General features: G+C 54.6%; 1 protein-coding gene across 8 annotated transcripts in view; it reads right to left on the reverse strand.

The window, feature by feature from the left end:
- SLC38A10 (solute carrier family 38 member 10) overlaps positions 1-20,280 on the reverse strand; it is a 42,487-nt gene extending 22,207 nt beyond the window's left edge. For 7 of the 8 annotated variants that reach the window (XM_027080991.1, XM_027080986.1, XM_027080990.1 and 4 more), the window contains exons 1-10: positions 19,874-20,280; positions 17,129-17,246; positions 11,559-11,604; positions 10,658-10,751; positions 10,311-10,454; positions 9,269-9,393; positions 6,485-6,587; positions 5,270-5,452; positions 2,878-2,989; positions 1,910-2,016 (exon numbers count right to left, since the gene is read on the reverse strand). In XM_027080991.1, coding sequence (XP_026936792.1) covers positions 1,910-2,016; positions 2,878-2,989; positions 5,270-5,452; positions 6,485-6,587; positions 9,269-9,393; positions 10,311-10,454; positions 10,658-10,751; positions 11,559-11,604; positions 17,129-17,246; positions 19,874-19,972 — 1,131 coding nt within the window. In that variant the 5' untranslated portion in view covers positions 19,973-20,280. Of the gene's footprint in view, positions 1-1,909; positions 2,017-2,877; positions 2,990-5,269; positions 5,453-6,484; positions 6,588-9,268; positions 9,394-10,310; positions 10,455-10,657; positions 10,752-11,558; positions 11,605-13,077; positions 15,604-17,128; positions 17,247-19,873 lie in introns of those variants that run through there. The other variant, XM_027080989.1, reaches the window with a different exon arrangement.
- Positions 20,281-20,502: the final 222 nt, after the last annotated feature.

Genomic DNA, 20,502 nt, shown 5'->3' on the forward strand with positions numbered 1-20,502 from the left:
ACAGTGTAGCGCTAGTGTGGGAGAGACCGACAGACCAGTGGATGGGAGTTCCCAGCCTCACACGTACACAGGTGACTGATGACAACGGTGCCCAGCAACGCTGGGGCAAGGGGTTGCTGCTCAACTGGAGAGTCACACAGAACACGACCCCTGACCCCTGCCACACACCAAGCGTTCCAGATGGGAAGTAGATCTAAATGTGAAAGAGAAAATACAAGGCTTCTACAGTATGACAGAGTAGACTGTCTTCAGGACCTGGGGATAAGCAAATTTCCTAAGTAGTACATAAAAAGCACACAGCAAAAGAAAAACTCAAAAAACTGAACTACACTGAAATTACGAACATCTGTTGATCAGAAGGTGTCATTTAGAAAGTGAAAAGGCAGCCAAGAATGAGACAAAACATTTGTAATATATACTTCTGAAAAAAGTCTTATATCGAGAATCTTTTACAAACCTCTACAAATCAATAAGAAAAAAATAACCCAATAGTTAAAAAATGGGCAAGACTTGAAAGGCGTTCACAAAGACGACACCCACACGGCTAACAAGAGTATGAAAAGGTGCTCAACAGTCATCTGGAAATTGCAAATTAAAACCCAAATGAGGTACTGCTACACGTCCTTCGGAAGGGCTAGAATCTAACAAAGGGACAGTAGATGTTAAAGCAACTAAAATTCCAATATGGTGCCTGAGGACCACTTTGGAAAGCTGGAAAAAGTCTGGCAAAATCTACTAAAATTGGACAGACATAACCTCAGGACCCAACAACTCCGCACCTAGGTGAATAACGAACAAAAGTGCACACACGCTGCACCAGGAGAGACGTGCAGAACGGCCCGTCCAGGACACCCTGCTCTGGGTGACTGTAGATTCCTACAGTGGAGAATCACATGGCAGGGAAGACGGGCAAACCACCCCTGGCCACCCTGGCAGTAACGCAGAGGAACTCAGGCATGATGCTGAGTAAGGAGGCTAGACACACGCCAACACTTCCTGTGAGACTCCATTTGTACTAACTTGAAAGGCAGGTAAAATTATTCCAAAATGTTAGAAGACAGACAGGCAGTAACCTTAGTGGAGGAAAGACTGTGGGGCACCCCAGGGAAGCTTCAAGTGCTGGAATGTTCTGTATCTGGCCTGGAGGTGGTTCCAGGTGTGGAACTTAGCCGACATGTATCAAGCTGTACCTGAGAATTATGTGTTTTGCCATATGTATACTACGCTCCTAAAAAATTTACCAAAATCAACCGATAAGAAAAAGCTCAACAACTCCATTAAAGGTGAGCAAAAAGCACGGACAGTTCATGGAAAAAGAAATGCTCACCTTCACTCCAGAGCAGCCGAGACCTGCCACCATCCTCGGGCTGACGGAGGGGAGAGGCAGAGCTTGGCTGCTAACCTGCACACGGGCCCTTGGGGGAAAGCTCCCACTCCTGACATAGGGATCCCGGGGCCCAGAGAGCTTCCTATAGGTACTTTCTCAAATATACAGAAATGCTCGTGGGCACAGATAGTCACCCTGGCATTGTCTGTAACAGTGAAAGACTGGAGAGGTGACACCAACAAGACAGTCCCCAGCGAGACAGTGTGGATGTCCTCAGTAGGGGATGGAGACGGGGACGTGAGCGTGTGGCACACACAGATAATCCGGTCACTGTACAGAGGCGGGGGAAAGCGGTTCAGCACTCAATGCTCAGATAAGCGTGGTCAGCAGCTCGGCTCGGCGGCCCTGCGGTGCAAGGCTGCTCACCTTGCCTTAACCCCATGTTTCTCAGACCTACAGGACCACGATCATTTTGTGCTAAGAAACACAATGAGTTCACAGGAACTTCAGAGAACACCGCCTCCTGCTCTCCCCGACCCAGACCCGCCCTGAGTGGGGCTGAGAGCGCTGTGCAGCACGCACCTGGGAAGAGAGGGAGTTCTTGTGGATCTTCTTGTAGATCAGCGCCGGGCAGATGAAGCAGATGAGGCTTCCCATCGTGGCGCCCGTGAGGCCCAGGATTGTCTCCACTGGGAACAAGAGTGACAGGGAGGGGTGAGCTTCCAGCGAGCAGGGTGAGGAGCCTTGCTACTAAGGCGCATCTACGCGTGCCGCCGGACAGCAGCGAGGAGCGGGGCACAGCCTTCTGTGCCTGCAAGGACCCTTAGGGTGTCCGATCTGACAGCGTCGGGCCAGGCGCCTCAGGCAAGTCCCCTCCACTCTGTACCTCAGCTTCCTCGCCAGTGAGGTGAGGCTAACAGCACTGCCCGCCCCATGCTGGGTCCACAACGCTGTTACGGCTCCTCGCGGAGCGTCTGGGCGGCCAGCGGGGGCTTCTGGGCCGGATCATCTTACATCACCCCACCTGCTGCCCAGCAAGTGACTGAGCAGGGCCTGTCCTGGTTGCGTGGGGAAGCTGGGAGCCTGGAGTGTGGGGCCTGGGGGTCGCTCCCTGGAGGGCATGCAGGGCCCACTCGATGTCTGAAGACAGTGAGCTCTGTCTGTGCTGCAGCAGGACATCGGACAACAGAAATCTTGCCCAGGGCCCTTCCCTTTTCCCTGGGTGACGTGTCAACGAAATCAGGAGTCAGCAGTCAGGAGCTTCTTTATAACCACTAACTTCACACATCAGGCGGGGACCCCGCATCGCAGCTTCCACCCACATGTTTGTGGTCACATCAAGCTGCGGCCTTTTCTCCCAAGCCTTTCTCAGGCCAAAGAAAAAAGCGCCCAAGAGTCTCTAGACTTTTTTTTGACCAGAGAGGATGGTGGTGAGATTCTGAGCGTCTTGGTTGAACACGAGACTTGAGGCAGGGGCGCACAACAGCAGGAAGGGGGCACGGGGCAGAACAGGCCAGCAGGAGGCCAGCCGCTGCAGCAGCCCCACTTACCATTTGGGATCATGATTCCACCGACCATGGTTCCAAACACAACCGAGAGGGTGAGGGCTTTAAACCGCAGGGGCGGCATGTAGCCTCCAGCGGCAAAGGTCCCATCTTTTTGCTACATGAAAGAAAATAAAAACAAGGTTCTGAAGTGACCAATTTCCTCCCCACCCTGCAGTGAGCAAGTCCTTAAAGGGCTCTGCCAACACCCCAGGTAGGTCTGCCCGGGAGGTGGCAGGCGAGTACTCTGGGCACAGGCAGATGTGCCTGAACGTGAACCTGCAACCAGAACTGCGGACCCCAGGAAGGTCCAGGCTGCTCCTCACAGCAGCTACGGTGGTAAATAACAACTTCGTTCTGAGATACGAAGAACAAATCCTTCTGTTCTCCTTTTAGAGCAATGCTGTGAGAGAGATTTTTAAAAATACTGCATAGCACGGGAAATAGAACACATCCCCAGTTCATAGTGACACGCAGTGGGTTTCAGGGTGCAGTGGGCCCCCCATGCACGCAGACAGGCTCGGCTGCGCCATCCTCGTCTCCAGCAGGTGCGTCCAGGAAGAAGACAAGGGGACAAGTCAAGTCGTTACATGCTGTAATCAAGCCAAAGAGACCACCTCTGGCCTCACCTCCACATCCATAGGCACAGGGGCACCGGAAGCACCTCATCAGGCTGTGGTGAGGACCAAAGGAGGTGATGGGAGTGAAGCTTCTAGAACAGTGCTGTGCACACAGGAGGGGCTAGCCATGATTACTATTGCTGGGCTAGGAAAACAGCACTCAAGTGAAGCTTCAGACCCTTCCAGAACTACAGTTTGGAGGCACCCAATATCCAGAATTGACTTGCACAGGCAGCTTTCTTAGGACAGACTAGTGAGGGAGGTTGTTAGGTCTACACCCTCTGACTCAGAAACCTACAGAAATTTACCCAAGAAACACTCCAAGAGGAGAAGAAGAAATGGGCAGCTACATGCAGGAAGGGTGTCACGAGAGTCACCCGTGATAGGTCAAGGGTGAAAGACCAGCGATGAACAGGAAGTGAGAGCAAGGGCTTAGTGATGCTGGGGGTTTCTATGGATACGCATGGACTAAAGACAGGAGAAAACACAGCGAGAGGAAATCTGCAAAGAGATGCACACAAACGCCAAGGGGAGCAGAACGGGTCATTCGAATGAGGATGGAGGCATGCAGGTAAGTTTTCCACTTGAATTAACGTTTCCTTTAATACCGCTACTGATTTTCTAATTTAAAAAATCACAAAAACATGTTATTTACAGAAACACAAATGCTGTTCAGATATGAAGTACATGTTTGCATCAGAGGACCCCATGGCCGCATAAGCTAGCCTGCCGCGCCCCCCAGGGGACAGAGCCTTGCTTGGTGCCCAGGTGCCTGAACAGCTAACAGGGGTGGGGCAGGCAGCCAGTTCTTCAGGACTGGAGCTCTGCCTCAAGGTGTTATCCCTGGTGGCAGAATCTGTGGGAGGCTGCCTCAACCATGCGCCAAGCCACATGGACAAGCCCAGTTCCAGCTGTCCTTGAGGCCTAGGCAGCCACCCACCCCGTCTGCCTACCAGACTCTCCCCTCCCCGCCACCATGGCCTAAGCAGTTCAAGTGGCCACCAGGAGTCCTGGCTGATGCCACAGACCAGGCTCAAGGACTCGGGCAGGAACACAAGAACCACCGCAGAGAGACAGGGCCAACCCCATGCCCTCGCCCTTGGGCACGAGCTACCACACTTGCACCTCTTGTTGTCAACCGGGCAGGAGTTAGAGAGCTAGGGGAATGTGGGTTCCCACTGTACATTTGGAAAACTGCTTACACAGGACTACATGGCGCTGGGCCTACACACACGACAGCAAACAAAACTCAGCCTCTCTCAAGGTTCAGATGTCCTTTGTCAAATTATCAAAACTTTCCCTTACACAAATGTAAAGAGAATGGTGGCCTGAGCCCAGCGTTCATCTGCCCACCCGGCCAGCCATTATCAGCTCCTGTCAGTTAAACCAGCTCTTCTGAGTTCCCAACCACTCCTTTCCCACAGGGTTGTGCTGAAGCAAGCCCCTGATTTCCTGCTACTTCTCCGATGTGGGGGACAGCAGGGAAGTCACAGGACACGAGCCTAACCTGCTTGGACACTGGGCCTGACTCCACATCTCCTGCTGGAATCGACCCGATTGATCTGAGGCTCTGTTCTCCAAAGTTGGTTAAAAAAAAAGATCCCTATTAAAAGATTTCATTTTAATTGGAGTTTTTAATTTTTAACTAGGAAAAACTCTTCCTACTACCGCCCAGGAAAATAAAGAACTAGCAAAAGCCACTTGAGGACAACATAACTGAGACCAGGGCAGAGACAATTTCGGGCAGAACGCCGTCCAAGGGGCCCTGAGCACCTTACCTGCTGCTCGAAAAGCAGCGTGTTCAAGGCCTGTCTGCAGGGCAGGATCATCATGGGGAAGCCTACGGCCACGGACATCATGAAGCCCACACGGATCATCTCGGTCACCAGGTTGGAAGGGAAATGCATGAGCACGTTGCCCGCGGTGGCCTCGGTGAAGCTCACATAGCCGAAGAAGCCCACCTGCAGGGGGACGACAGAGGGATGGAGGGAGCATGTGGTGAGAGGGGCGCACCCTCCCCGGAACAGCCGCGAGCCTCATCACGAGCAGCTGCAGCAAGACCAAGGCCCCCCAGCTCCTGGCTCGTAAACAACCTCCTTGACAAGCAGAGGCTGAAGGTCTAAAGGTGAGAGTCCGATGTGGCTTCTCCCCACTTGGACAACAGGGCACCAAGAGAAGGGAGCTGCCTGCATGGAAAGGGAGCATCGGAATGCCCCATGAGCCCCGCAGAGGGGCTGGACTTAATCTGGCTCAAAACCCAAACCATGGGGTAAATCAAGGTCCCCACGAGCTCAGGCTCAGCGTGGACAACAATCTGACGGACCATTTGTAAAAACCAACAAGAATGGTGGAACCACAAAGTTCAGGGAAACAAGCCAGACTCTCAGTGAATTTATATCTCTATTTGCCATGTAAAAAAACAACGAAGGGGCTTCCCTGGTGGCGCAGTGGTTGAGAGTCCGCCTGCCGATGCAGGGGACATGGGTTCGTGCCCCGGTCCGGGAGGATCCCACATGCTGCGGAGCGGCTGGGCCCGTGAGCCATGGCCGCTGAGCCTGCGCGTCCGGAGCCTGTGCTCCGCAACGGGAGAGGCCACAGCAGTGGGAGGCCCGCGTACCGGGGGGAAAACAACAACAACAACAACAAAGAGGAGAATTAAGAAGACTGGAGGGAAAATCTCCCAAAACATGAACTGTATCTGCATCTGTGGGCTGGAACCTGTGATATCCTTTCTCTGCTATTTCACTGTCTCCCACTTCTCACTGATGGACCACCTTTCTACAGCACATCAGCAGAGCTCTTGGGGAGGCTCCAGGCCCTGCGCTGAGGCACCCACGCTCCTCCCGGGATGGGGACAACACCACCACCTGGGGAGCGGGCTCACAGGTGGCCCTGGAGCTGAGCGGGCACTGGGATGGGAAGGAGAAAGGGCAGGCCTACGCTGGGGGACTGGAGGAACTGTGCAAGGGGGTGGGGTGTGAAAGGGTTCCTACCATGACATAGAAGGTGGTGACCACATTGAGGGAGGAGGCGAAGATGGAGCTCATGGCTTTCACTGATGGCTCATCCAGGCTGTCATAGGTGGGCAGGACCTGGCTGTATAAAAATGAGCGACTTCACGGAGCCGATTCCAGAGACAGACACACCTCCCCCGGAGCCCCCGCCGAGTCTCCAACACCTGCCTTCCCACCACGCTGGCCACCACTGGAGCCGAGGCCGAGCTCTCACAATACTACAGACAGTACTCAGAGCCCTCCCTGAACGTGATCTCTGTAAACATTTCAGAAGTGCCACAGGATGAAAGGCCGTTTGTTCCACTGCAGCAGGAGCGTGACCGCTCCGGGCTGGGCTGAAGCACCCCGTGTTTACAGGGGAAGCAGGAAGCGGTTCAGAGCATCGCTGTCAAAAGAATGGAAAGTTAAGCAAACAAGCCGGCTGCCCGCCCGTCTCAGCGCCTCAGCGAGGGGCTCAGAGCCGGCGTGGACCCAGCTCTGCGACGGGAAGAGTGGCTTCAGTCCCACGGCCCACAGCCGGCAGGGCAGTGCCGCCAGGCCTGGGAGGGATGCGCCCATGCAGGCTCTCTGCAAACAGCAGGCAGGGACCCTGCACCTGCGAGACGTGGGCCCCACGGAGGCAAACAGGAAGGGGCGGGGGGGGTCTCCTGTGCAGCCCTGAGAGGAGAAAGCAGGGTGACGCTATGCTGAAGGCTCAGGCTCAGCACCAAGGGAGACGGGGCCAGCGGTCACGCCACGCGGGAGGCCGGGAGGGGGCGCGTCAGGACATAAATGAAACCACAATAGTCAGTGGAGCCAAATCCCAAAACCGCCTTTAAAAAAGTGAAAGGAGAACAAAGAGGACCCGCTAACGTTATTAACAGCAAACGACAAGGATGAGGATGGGGGAGGCCTGGCCGGCAGAAGCTGGCACCATCCCCCGGCCCTGCACACCATCCCATCAGCTACCCCCAGTGGGCAGGGGTCACAGCAGACAGCTGTCCTCACCTCGGCCCGGCAGAGGGCAGCGGGTGGCCACACGCCCATGCAGCCCAGGGAGGCGGCAGAGGACCTGCAGGGGAACTGGCACCATCATCTGGGTGCTGACCAGCTCCTTGCACCAGAGTGGGGTCCATGCCAGGGAGCCCCAGCCCCCAGCACACAGGGAGAAGTCCCTGCCCAAGAGCCGCTGACACTGAGGGGAGGCGGCTGTGCCCTGAAAGTGGGGATGGATGCGTGTGGAACAACCACGGTCCCCGCCTTGCTCCCATCCTGCCTGGGCCCCAAGGACCCCTGATGGGGGCAGCCAGACCCCCGTGGTGGGCCAACCCAGCACCCACAGAGCACTTGCCCACCTCGCTGAGCAGCCCTGTGACTCAGTTTACCTGAGTCAGAGGAGTCCACCTGTCTCCCTGCACAGCCTGGGCCTCCATGTGCTCAGTGCTCTCTCCGAGCTTCTCTGGGCCGCAGGGCCAAGTGGTCCTGCACCAACACGTACTCATTTACTGCGAAGTCAGACCAGAAAGGGCCACACAGTGATGGCACAGTGGAGGCACGGCCTGTCCAGGATGGGGAGACCAGCCACACAGCCGGGCCCGTGGTCACTCGGCAAGAGCAGCAAGGTCCCCGCCCCACACGTGCTCTGGGGCAGACTTGCAGGGGAGGGAAGAGCCGTCTCTGCCCTTGGATGCCCCCAGCTCTGGACCCCTCAGCACCGCTCCCTAGGGAACGTGAGTGCCTCTGCAGGCCCCGTGCCCTCCATGAGCAGCAGACGGGACATGTGCTCACAACCCCTCCGGAACCCATAATTCCACCTGAGAACCAAACCCAGCAGACGTGCCTGACTACAGAGCAGCCACCACCAAAAGCCCGACCAGGGTTTATTTTCAAAGAAGCAAACTCAGACAAAAAGGACAACCGGTAACTAGGTACATGGCAAAAGGATGTAACTTCTGTCACTGATTGTAACGGGGACATTAAACAGCAAGAGTGGAGAGTGTTCTGGTGGAAACCAAGCTGCCAAGAGAGACGAGAAGTGGGAAACCACGATTTGGATCTCGCGTGTGGGTGTAAACACAGCAGTCTGAACAGTCTCATCTGTCACATTAGTTTACGACTGGCACAGTTGATGCCCGTAGAGTTGTGGGGGGCTGCTCTGCCAGCCCCCCGCCACCGATGGTCCCTTCCTATCCCCGCCGGATTTATGCCTCTCTTTTGAGCGGGTTACCACCTGACTGGGCATGAATCACAGGCTCCTGTCATTTGGTAGAGAAGATAAGGCTGCTGGAATTAAGGAAATAGCTGCTCTGCATTTACAAAGCCCTGCGTGCCAGAGAGCGCACGCCTGCTCACGTGCACGCGCACATACACACACAGGCCTCCGAAAGCATCCCAGCGGCAGTCTGAAGTCAATGTTTGTGCAATTTCCTCTTAAATATTCTCACACGAGCAGCTAAATTCTGGCAAAATGCTCGGGACTCTGTGAGTCAGATGGTTTGGGGCTGTTCTGTGTTCCCCACAGCCAACTCTACTCGTGGGGGATTTGGCAAACTCGGCGCTCTCACCAACGTGCCGGCAACACATCTTGGGAATAAAGTCGATTTCTCCCTCACTAAACATCTAACTCCCACCCTGAACCCAAAGCAGGAAGGCCACGGTGAAGAACACATTACTCCTCGTGGCCTGGATCAACCACTGAACAAAACAGTGCTTCCCTCTCCCAGGATCATAGCCCCACCTCATAACACACTCACACCCGGGGCCCTGGGAGCAGGCAGTACTTACGACTGGCAGGCAAAGGACATGCCAAAGATGGGGATGCAGCGGAAGACACCCTCCCAGCGGATGTAGCTGACTCGCCGCAGCCACTGCCCACCAAAGAGGCCGTGCTTGAGGGAGGAGAGCATGATCTGTGAGGAGAAGAAAGCGGAGCTTGGCACCAGACAGCAGACACAGGTGGGACTCAGGCCAGAGCCAGGCAAAGAATGGATGCTGCCTGCACCACAGTGGGAAAGAGACAGACTGCAGCCTCTGGCACAGTGCCGCCTGGTGCCACCAGCTGGAGGGGCCGGGGGTGGTGCACGGTCCCGGGGCCACCGCCCTCTGCTGTGCTGCAAGCTGGCCGGGTGCTGCCCAGAGAAGCGCCTGCTGCAGGGCCTCCTGACATCGGGGGCAGCTGCCTGTCCAGGGCTGCTTAGCGCAGACGGTAAGCAACGAGGCCCACTTGGTGGGCCCCAGTCACCTCCGGGACAGGACAGTCCCCCAACCTGGCAGGTCCTTGCCAGTCCTGCACGGACATGATTTAAAAGACAAACCCATCAAAAAAAAAAGACAAACCCATCAAGGACAGGGCTGTCTGGAAAGGAGGGGAATGGTCACTGGGCTGGCCCTCACAGCCAAGGGACGCTGGGAACACCGCCGGGTGCTTGGTCTTCTAAGGAAAGCCCACTGCACAGATTCTCACGTTCTGCTCCCGCAGGACTGATCAGGGGCTCAGGCCCAGGGGCTCCCACTGAGGGCCTCCCAGGCTTGGGAGGAAAGGGGCACCCTGAGTGTCAACTCCACGCTGTATCCCACCCCCAGCCTGTGATAAACACTCACTGGAAAACAGCTGCTCGCCCCCTTGTGACAAAAGGCTGGCCTCCTGACTCCTGGCCACAAACCCCATATGAAAGGTCTTTCGTGAACTGAGGAGCATCACACTTTCACTCCCTGCCCTGGAGGCCTCCCCTCCCCTGCCGGCCCTGTCTATCCACCGCGCCCCTGTGGACGATTCTGCAGCACCTTCCTGTCATCCTTGGAAGGCAGCTGGCAGCCCAACACTCACCACGAACATGAACACGGTGTAGAAGATGAGGGCCATGGCGCTGAAGGACTGGATGGAGGCCATCATGTTCCTCTGCAGGCTGAGTGGCAGCACGATGCACAGGGACACTGCGAAGAGCAGGAGCATGCGGAAGGTGCCCGTGACCTGCAGGGAGCGCCAGGCGTTGCCCCAGTTAGTCCCTGGGTTTCCCACCCAGAGCCCCGGAACTGACCCAAGGCCCTTCACCACACAGCATGCTGGCCTCGGCCCCCCTCCCACTACCCGTCTGAGATGTGGACTTAAACAGTGTCCCTGGGCTGCCACGCAAGCAGCCACAAGCCTTCCAACGCACCTGCAGATGTCCTTACCTGAAACCCAAAGAGCCGAGCAAAGAAGTTGGACCCCAAGTCGCCAATCACAACGTAGAAGGCGATGCAGGTTCCCAGCATCAGCCCAATCATGCTGCAAGGAAGGCAGGCGCGGGCTTGAGAGCTGAGCACCAGGGTCCCGGGGAGCCCCAGACGTGCCCCCATCCCTGCTGGGTGGCCGCTGACACGCAACAACCCAAGGGAGGGGCTGAGTGGGAGACGTGGTATCAACATTCAGCGGTTTACAGGGTTTGGCTGTGGAGTTTGCTATTTTACTCAGAATGAATATTGAGTAACACTGAACTCTTCTTTATGTGGCATTACATTTTTCTCTCTACAGGAGGTTCTAAAAGTTCTTTCAGGTGCTACAAAAATGCACTGTGATGTTAGACAAGTTAAAAGAACAATCGACTGCTTTAGAAAAGGTTATCCTTTTCAGTTTGCAATTCCCTAATTTAGAAGCCTAAAAGTGCAATTTCCCAGCCATTTTTTCATCTCATAAAATTTTACTCCAAAGGGAGAATATGAGTTTAATGCCACCTTTATGCAACAGTGTCCGGGGCAGGGGGCGGGGTGGGGGGTGCGTACGAGCTTCAGGAACAGAACCAAGAGATGAAGTGCAGCCGTGGGAGCGCCCCCTCGCTATGTTCCCTGGGTTTTCCATTTTTATATTTTTCTTAGTAAGACTTAAATAAGGCTTTCAGCCTTGACACTAATCATTTTAAGAGTACAATAAACTGAACTTTCAGCTATTTAGTAAGTAACACTTCAGAGAAATATTTTAAGCTATGAACCAATCCGCATCTAAAACATACGGCTCATTGTGTAACAATCCTCCAGTTTCTCTTTGGCCACAGGTGAAGAACAGAGAGAATTACCCCAACAGAATGGCACCACCTACCTGGTCTCCACCAGCATCTTCCCTGCTTTTCCGTAGGCGTGCAACGCTAGTGGGCGGAGGGTGGGGGAGAAAATGAACAGCTCAGTCCAACAGTGGGAGAAGCACATCAGTAAAAATGTTACTAATAAAAGCTGTGAAAGGCAATTTGACAAAAACCTGCACGTCTGGAGTTCCATGGATGTAAAGGGGATATTTTATTTTATTTTATTTTATTTTTTTTTGCGGTACGCGGGCCTCTCACTGTTGTGGCCTCTCCCGTTGTGGAGCACAGGCTCCAGACGCGCAGGCTCAGCGGCCGTGGCTCACGGGCCCAGCCGCTCCACGGCATGTGGGATCTTCCCAGACCGGGGCACGAACCCGTGTCCCCTGCATCGGCAGGCGGACTCTCAACCACTGTGCCACCAGGGAAGCCCTAAAGGGGGTATTTTAAAATCTTGGTCCCATACTCTTTTTCAGATCTACCTTCAACAAACAAGAATCACAGCAAATAAGAACAAAGCCAGTGTGGGTTGGTTTTCTCACACACACAAAAAAAGGAGAGAAAAGAAAAGGAAAGAAAAAAAGACAAGAAAAACGATCCCAGCGAAGTAACAGTTTATCTCTGGGCAAGCCGGGCAGCTGTGAAGGAAGCTGAAAGAGGCCTGCCTGGGGCAGGAGCTGCACAGGGGTAGGGGGTGCCCAGGAGGGCTTTCAGCCTAGCCCCAGTACATCTGGTTTTCACAGCCACACCAAGGGGACCTGGCTAAGGGCCGCTATGTCTCCTCTGTGATTTCAGAAGAAAATCTCAGATGTGGTACTTTGGGACAGGACGGGACAAGTGCATTCGGGCCTGCCCCCACTTGCCCTGCTGGTGAACAGTGCGTCCTACAGCGGAGAGGAGCCCCTCTGCCCTTCCTTCCTGACAGTGGAGCTGCTTCTAGCAGAAGCGAGATTAAGAGCTGACTCAGCAGGTCCCTCCCAGGACCTAACAGTGGCCGGGAACCCCTGTGTCCCATCCCCACAGTCCAGCAGGACGAGAGCAGAGAGAAGCTCTGGTCTCCCAGGAGAAAGCAGAAGGGGGTGCGTGTGACAGCACAGCCCCAGCTTCCTGCCCCTGTCCCTCCCTCACACAGCGCCAGGGCCACCCAGGAGACTGGGAAAGTAGGGAACATGAAGGCCGACTGATATGAATGAGTGCAAAGATGCTTGTTACTTTCAAATTACTTAGGAAAAGGCATGACACTGCCAAAAGCAAGTGAGCGTGGCACCTGACCCGGGCTACACAGCCACAGGGCAGGTGGCCTTGAGAAGCAAAGGGGGTCACTCTGCTGGGGAGGTCACTCCAGCCTCCCAGCTTGTCTGACTACTGCACAGACACTCGCACCTCAGGGTCATCTAAGACACAGAGCCCGGTGCCCCAAACGTGAAGGTGCCTGGGGCCCAGCCATCCCATTCCTTTTCCTTCTCCAAAAAGAAGCTGAGCATCTCAGCGTATTCCAAATGCTCAGAGCACCCTGCCACAGAAAGTTCCAGAACACACCTGCATTCTGGACAGAGGAAGCTAATGTTGCTCCAGGAAGCCAGAGGTCAAGTCGGGAGGTGGCACCTCGTCACCCAGAAAGACTCGACTGGTTCCTAGAACGACACCCTCACAGGGCTGCCCCCAAGTTGCTGCTTGTGCTGAGACGGCCTGTGGTTCCAGCCCCGTTCTCACCCTTTCCTCACCTGGGCCAGCCCCACACACACCCCACCCACCATTTCAAGTGTCCATCCCTCAGTAACCTCTAATCCCGAGTCACAGATACAAATACCTGGCAGCCCCCCGGCCCTTAGCCTCTTGCCTGGCAAGCCGGGGACTGCCCTCCTGCCCCTCTGGGCCGGAACCACAGCACCAGACCTGCCCCGAGAGGCTGGGAGGAGTGTGCGGGGTGGTCTCTGAGAAGGTGCGTCCCTTCCCCACGCTCCTGGGTCGGGCCTTCCCTCTCCATCTGTGATAGGCTCGCTGCGGCTCACGGGCCAGGCCTCACGGGGGCCAGGAGCCGGCACTCCCACCAGGTGCGGAGCCAGGACTGGTGTCAGGAGGGGCTCTCCAGTCTCCCCGGAGACGCTGGCTCAGCTCGTCCTCCTGGGGCCATGGCCTCGCTCACGGCTCCATGGCCGCTGTGCACACAGAACTGACTCTTAGCCCGCCTCGTTGAGTGTGGGACCCCAGCCCCACTCCCATACTCACCACCCACAGTCCAAAGCCTCCTGCCCGGCAGGCAGAGCGGGGAAGCGCGCAGCAAATCGTGCTGTTCAAGCTGAGGGTGATGACCTCAACCCAGCCCTCCCCAGAGCCAGGCCATCCGCCAGGGGGTGATGAGCATTTGCTGGATAAATGAGGGGTAGGGGGTACAGAGAATCCTGGGTGTTAGAAAGGTTGGTTTTACGACCCTCATTTCCCAAGCCAAGTATCCACAGGTACAGGTCACGCAACCGCAGACAGGTAGGGAGGGACAGGTCCTCTGCAGGCCCCACCCAACCCATGAGCGGGCAGCAGGCTGACCAGGGCCACAGAAACCCAGGCGGGCGGTTGACAGGACCACAGACATGGTGCCAGAGCATCTGCTGCGCACAACTGAGCACTCCGAGGTGGCGGCGAGGCCCGGCCACCCTCCTCGGGCAGGGCCCGGGTCAGAGTGGCCTCGAGGGGGCCACGACTTCTAGGGGCAGTTGACTATCTGACATAGCTGTATATCTTCTGAAAATGGGGTTTGAAAAGTCCACTCAAAAGTAGGCCATGCAGGGCAAAGGAGGAGCAGGTAAGAAGTGGACCAGCCCATAAGCAGCAAACAAGACACCACAAAAACACACACAAAACACCAATAAAAAATCCACCAGTGTTTATTTCCCCAAACTGGCAAAGTTCATTCTCCAGCGATGCCTACGCACTGGCCAGAGCGGAGTGAGCAGAGCTATGGTTATTTCCAGGGAGGGACCAAACAGAAATATCGCAAACTCAAACGCTAGAAAACCACCGACCCGTTCCTCGGAGCGTGGACAGTTTAAAAAGGTTATTTGTTCAAGCTGCGACAGCCTTTCTAGGAATTTCCGCACCATGGCCTGCACTGTCTCCAGGTCTGTCCATCTCCTTGACCCCCACCTGCCTGATGCCCATGGGCCCAGCAGACAACATGTGTTGGGGGCTCCGTTGACAGAGACTGTATTTCCCCAGGCCCGAGGCACGAGGATGCAGTGAGCACTCTCCTCCTGGGCCACCTTCTCTGGCTGCAGCGCAAGCTCTGGGCCAGGAGAAGGCAGAGGCCAAGAGAAAGGCCTGCAGGCAGCAGGAGGTGGCTCAGGAAGTGTGGGAGGGTTGCTGGCCCACAGGGTCCGAGAGATTCCCATCTCTTCCTGTCTAGGGCTCCTTTCCAAGCAGTGGGGCCTGTCCATTTCTGAGACTATGCCAAGACAGAGCCAAGATGAAGGGCAGCTCATGCTGCAGGCTGGGCCTGGGGGACTGTGGAAGTTCACACAACTGAGCCATCTTGTTTGGTACCAAAGACATAACCAGAGACCACTGGTGGTTTCTGATCCTTTTTGCTTCTAGCAGTTAGAATTGGGCTGCAGTCACCACAAGCAGTTAAAGGTAGAAGCCCCAGCCAGCCATGCAGAAGGGTGTCCATGGATAGTTTTCTTCAATCTTTCACAACTAGCCAAACCAGTTTGCCTTCTCAGGGACTTTCTAAGAATACTCAGACAGGCAGCTGTCAAAAACCACGGCCTGCCCAGGCCAGGGTCACCCATCCTCTTTCAGGGCACAGCCAAGCACTTCGTGGGATGTCTGCTACAGGAACCCTCAGTGGGGAGAAAGAGTCACCCTAAAGGCCATGGCCCCACAGACGGAGGAAGGAACCTGCCCAGGAGCACATTTAATCCCAAGTAGAATTTGGTCTCATGTGTGGGGTGGGGCGGGGCGCAAATTTAGCTGATAAATTTCACTTCCCCAAATGACTCCAATAGCAATATAAGAGTCTGACAGGGACTTCCCTGGTGGCGCAGTGGTTAAGAATGTGCCTGCCAATGCAGGGGATACGGGTTCGAGCCCTGGTCCGGGAAGATTCCACATGCCACGGAACAACTAAGCCCATGCGCCACAACTACTGAGCCTGTGCTCTAGAGTCCATGAGCCACAACTACTGAGCCCACATGCCACAACTACTGAAGCCCACGCGCCTAGAGCCTGTGCTCTGCAACAAGCGAAGCCACCGCAGTGAGAAGCCCACGCACTGCAACGAAGAGTAGCCCCTGTTTGCTGCAACTAGAGAAAAGCCTGCACACAACAACAAAGACCCAATATGGCCAAAAATAAATAAATAAATTGATTACTTAAAAAAAAAAACTTAAAGAATAAAAAAGGTCTGACATCACCATTCTCATCAGAACGGAGAGAGAAGGAAGCAGCCCTTCAGTTTTGAGGTCAGAACAAATGTAAGTACCTCCATGCCAATGCAAAGTAGGCAGACTGGAAGGAAACCAGAGGTCACGCTGCCAAAAGCCCACATGTGGGGCCTGCAGATGTTTTTATTTTGTTTGGCCCCTGGAACTCTGCACACCATTTCCTCTTGCTGCCTCCTCTCTGCCGTGAGAGCTGTGAGCTGAGGGCCCAACCAGGCCCTCCACGAGTGGACGCAGCATCCTGGCCACACACTAGCTGGAGGGTCAGAGACTTCCAGCCAGAGGACAGGAATTTTCCCTAGAAGTGCTCAGGGCCGGCTCCTGAGAGCATTGGTGCATTGGTATTTCAACACCCACACCACGTATCCCCAGAATGGAGTGCAGAGCTGAAAGTTCCGAGGCAGTGGAGAGAATGCGGCCTGCACACATCACCCTGAGGTGGGCAGGAGAGTGAGGGACCCTGCCCTCAGAGCCAAGTTTCCCAGGAAATAGTCAAACTGACAGGAGGCGGAAAGCACAGCCTTCTCTGCCTCGGCTGAAATCAAAGGAAGCAAGAAAAATCTAGAGGAAACGAAATTGCAACTAACAACAGGAAACAGAGGACGGCACTGAGGAGATGGTGACTTGCTCCCAGCTACAAACCCGAGCCCAAGGACAGTGTGCCCATGGCATTCAAAGTGGGGATGTGCAGCAAGATCCCAGTCAGGCAGCTCGGAAGGAAGGTTCTGGGGACTCTTGGGCACAGGAGCGGAGGCTGCTGAGGCTGCCTGAACTGAGAGAGGGCTCTCTGTGTGGATATGCATAAAGGGGAGACAGGAGAATGAGTATCACCTCAATTTTAAAATGTGTGTTGATGTTAACAGTTTTTTTTAAATTGCATTAAATTTTAAAATAAGAAACTGCTGTTCAAAGGAATAAAGAATAAAGTGGAAGAAAAGTAATTAAAAGAATAAGACCCAGGGACTTCCCTGGCGGTCCAGTGTTTAAGACTCCATGCTTCCAATGCAAGGGTCACAGGTTCAATCCTTGGTCGGGGAACTAAGATCCCACGTGCCGCACGTACGGCCAAAAAAAAAAAAATAATAAGGCCCAAACCACTGCACTTCTTAAGAAGGTACTGAGAAAGGTCCAGCGCTCCCTGGTCCAGCACTCACCCAGGCCAGCGTAGGTCCTCCGCTTGCTCAAGCTGGCGGCTTTCACCAGGAACATGCACGACTGGTGCGTCATCCAAGAACAGAAGACCAAGAGCAGGGCCCCCAGGACGGCGCCACACTGCAGGGTTGGGAGAGAAAGAGACGGTAACAAGACAAAGCTACCCGGCATCTTTACCTCTCACGCTGAACAGCATGTGCTACGACCAACAGCCCTCCCCACGGCCCCCGCCCCCTAGACACGAGGCCCCAGCTCTGTTTAGTTCCCGTGCCTATGGGCAGCGGTTCCTAGCATTAAAAGGACAATTTCCTGGATGTGGTGGCCACAGGTTCTGTCCAAAGACATAAAGCCTGTGCATGACCCCAAAAGAGCACCAGGGACACTGGTTCCTTCCCAGCCCCTCCCAGAGTCTCAAGGAACAGCAAGGGGTTGCCAGTCTCCCCAGTTCCCTGCAGACACCCTACAGCAAACCACCTTCCAGCCACTTGGATCAACAGCTACGAGTGATAAACACATTCTGGAAGGAAGAGATTAAAAATGACATTTACGCCTTTCTTATAAGTTAAACAGACACTCACCATCTGACCAGCAATTGCACTCCTAGGTATTTACCCAAAAGAAATGAAAACATGTGTTCATGCACAAACCTGCATGCCAATGTTTACAGCAGGTTTATCTGTAATCCAAAAACTGAAGAAACAACCAACTGTCCTGCTAGCATCTAGCAGAGCGGAACGCACACACAGCCCACGACCCAGCTCTCCTGCACGCAGGTCACCACCCCACAGAATGCGTCCACGGGGTCAAAGCCTGTGCACAAGTTCCAAAGCACTCCAAATAGGAAACACCATGCCTGCCTAGTAAAGGTTAAAAAACAGATAAATTGAGGAATGCTAGCCAGACATCGAAATGTACCAACATGACCCATTCACGTAAAGTTAAAATCTGGCAACACTGACCTGTGGTACTGGGGGTAGGAGGGGGACCCTCAGCAAGAAGGCAGGGCTGGAGGGTGCTGGCAATGCTGTGCTCCTTAAGCTGGGAACTGGCTACATGTGTTTGTTAACGTTAGGAAAATCCATCAAGAGTACACCTAAAATGTGTCCACTTTTCTATACGCATGTTACACTTCAATAAAATGTTAATTCTTTTGGAAAAGTACCCAAATTACTAAAACCAAACAAACAAAAAATGCAAACCAAAACTTTTTTTAAATGACCTGGCTGCCAGATCAAAACACACATCTCCAAATTGCCCATTGGCCTCACATTGTGTTCTGGCTGACGGCTTCTCACGGAGAAGATGCTGAGAGATGGGTGAGAGTGCCCTAACTCAGCCAGGCCCTCGGGGCAGGGCAAACCACTTCCAGGTCTTGGCTTGCATGCAGACCCCCACCTCTAAGCTCTTCCCCAGGCAAGTCAGCCTGGCCCATGTTTAAATGCTCTGGCAGGGGCCTCGTGCCCAGCACATGGCAGATACTCAAATCTGAATCACCAGAGCCCTACCATGGTGGCACTTGACAGACAGGCATCAAGGATGACAGCACTGCATTTATAGACGCAGGACCAGCCAACTACACATCCCAGGATGCAGTTCTGCGCCAGGCAAGTCGCAACGCACGCTGGGACATGTAGTCCTTCCAGAAACAGAGGTGGCCGGCTCACACTGGGATTCACATACCGCGACACAGATGTTGTCCCAGGGCTTCTAGAAGCCGCCAGCGTGGCCTTCCACATAGGCCTGCAGTCTCTGTCCTCCTGCCAACATGCTCACCAACCAAGTCAGATCAACCACTCACATGGGAACCATAAACTCATTTTCTTTCTTTTTGCTAGTTTTATCCAAAAGATGCTAAATATGAAAAATGCAAAGTCTTAATCTAAAACTAAACGACTGGTGCCCATTTTCAGTTCCAAAATGTCCATCTTATTTTCACTTTTTTGCACCTATTTGGTTTCATCATATAAGACTGGTCTTTGAAGCCTTGCTGGCCACCTGTTCTTCTCTGGTGTCCCACTCCTCCTCCCCCAGCCTTAAGCAACCCAGGTAGTGGACAGCTCCTGTCCTAGGAGGCAGGTGGAGCGGCACCTCCACCGTGGCACACAGGAAGCTAAGAAGTTCATTTTTAGGAAAGAGGTTACCCAATTTGATAATTCCATCAATCTCCCTTTTCTAACGTACCAAATGCCTGTCTATTTGTGAATTAAACAGAAGCCAAATGAATTCACACCTCAAAAATGGTGAGTTTCAAAAAAAAAAAAAAAAAAGGTGAGTTTCTTTCATGCAGTATTTAATGTTGGGATGACACCAATTTTTTAACATTTCAGATTTTTTCAATCAAGGTAACATTGGCATACAGTGAAACGCAGAGATCTTAAGCGTACACTCTGGAGAATTTAGTAATCACCTTGTAACCAACATCCCAATCTAGTTCCAGGGCCTGGGGGTTTGACTTGTGTGCTTCTGAATACAAGTGCAGTCAGGTCAGAGTTTTAAAAAATAATAGTAAAGAAAAAGAACACTGAATCCTGTGGTCACTTTCCATTTTTGAAGGATCATTTTCTTTTGCTACACTTGCACTTCGGTCTGTTATTAATTGTGCTTAAGTTTTTCACTGAGGAAATTCCTTCGGTTTCTCTTGCAGTCCCGAGGCGGAAGAGCTGCAGGGCCGCCTCCCCCAGCCCTAGTTCCCGTGAGGGGATGAGCCCGGGGCGGCGAGGGCGGCGACCACTGCCCACTGGACTCACCTGTTTGAAGCAGAAGGGCATGGTGAGGACACTGACACCTACTATGCTGTTCACTATGTTCGTGATCAGCCCCCAGTTGGAGGCGGCGGCCGCAGTCATAGCGTGGGGGCTGGGGGCCCGGGAGCCCCAGTCCAAGGCGCCGGGACGACGGCGGGGCGCGAGACCCTGAGGGGAACGGGTGGCTGCCTGGAAGAGGCGGCCTCGCGGGAAGGCGGCGGGAGCAGTCAACCTCCAGACCCCGCCAGACCCCGCGGCCGCCTCATGGCTTCGTTCCCCGCTGGCTCTCGCTGACCACCCGCGTGTCCCCACGCCCAGACCCAGAGCAGCCGCGGGGTGCCAGCCAGGAACACCTCAGCCCGGCTTCGCAGCCCCCTGGCACACACACTTCCGCCTTCCGCGGGCTCCTCTTCCCGGAAGTGACGACAAGGAGGCGGGGCTCGGGCAAGGCGCTCAAGACGAGAGGCGGGCCTGGGTGGAGCCTGCGGAGGCGGGGCCTGGGGAAGGCGGGAGGGCGAGGCCTGGGGGCGGGGCTTGACGAGGCGCAAACCAATGAGAGGTGGGGGCTGGGTCTGCAGGCTAGGGCATGCGGGGCGGGGCCGGGCGGCCGCTCACCTGTCCCAGCGCCCCGC

Source organism: Aethalodelphis obliquidens, unplaced genomic scaffold, assembly GCF_003676395.1.
Source record: "Aethalodelphis obliquidens isolate GAN/ISIS:26980383/991018 unplaced genomic scaffold, ASM367639v1 scaffold44, whole genome shotgun sequence".
Lineage (NCBI taxonomy): Eukaryota > Metazoa > Chordata > Mammalia > Artiodactyla > Delphinidae > Aethalodelphis > Aethalodelphis obliquidens.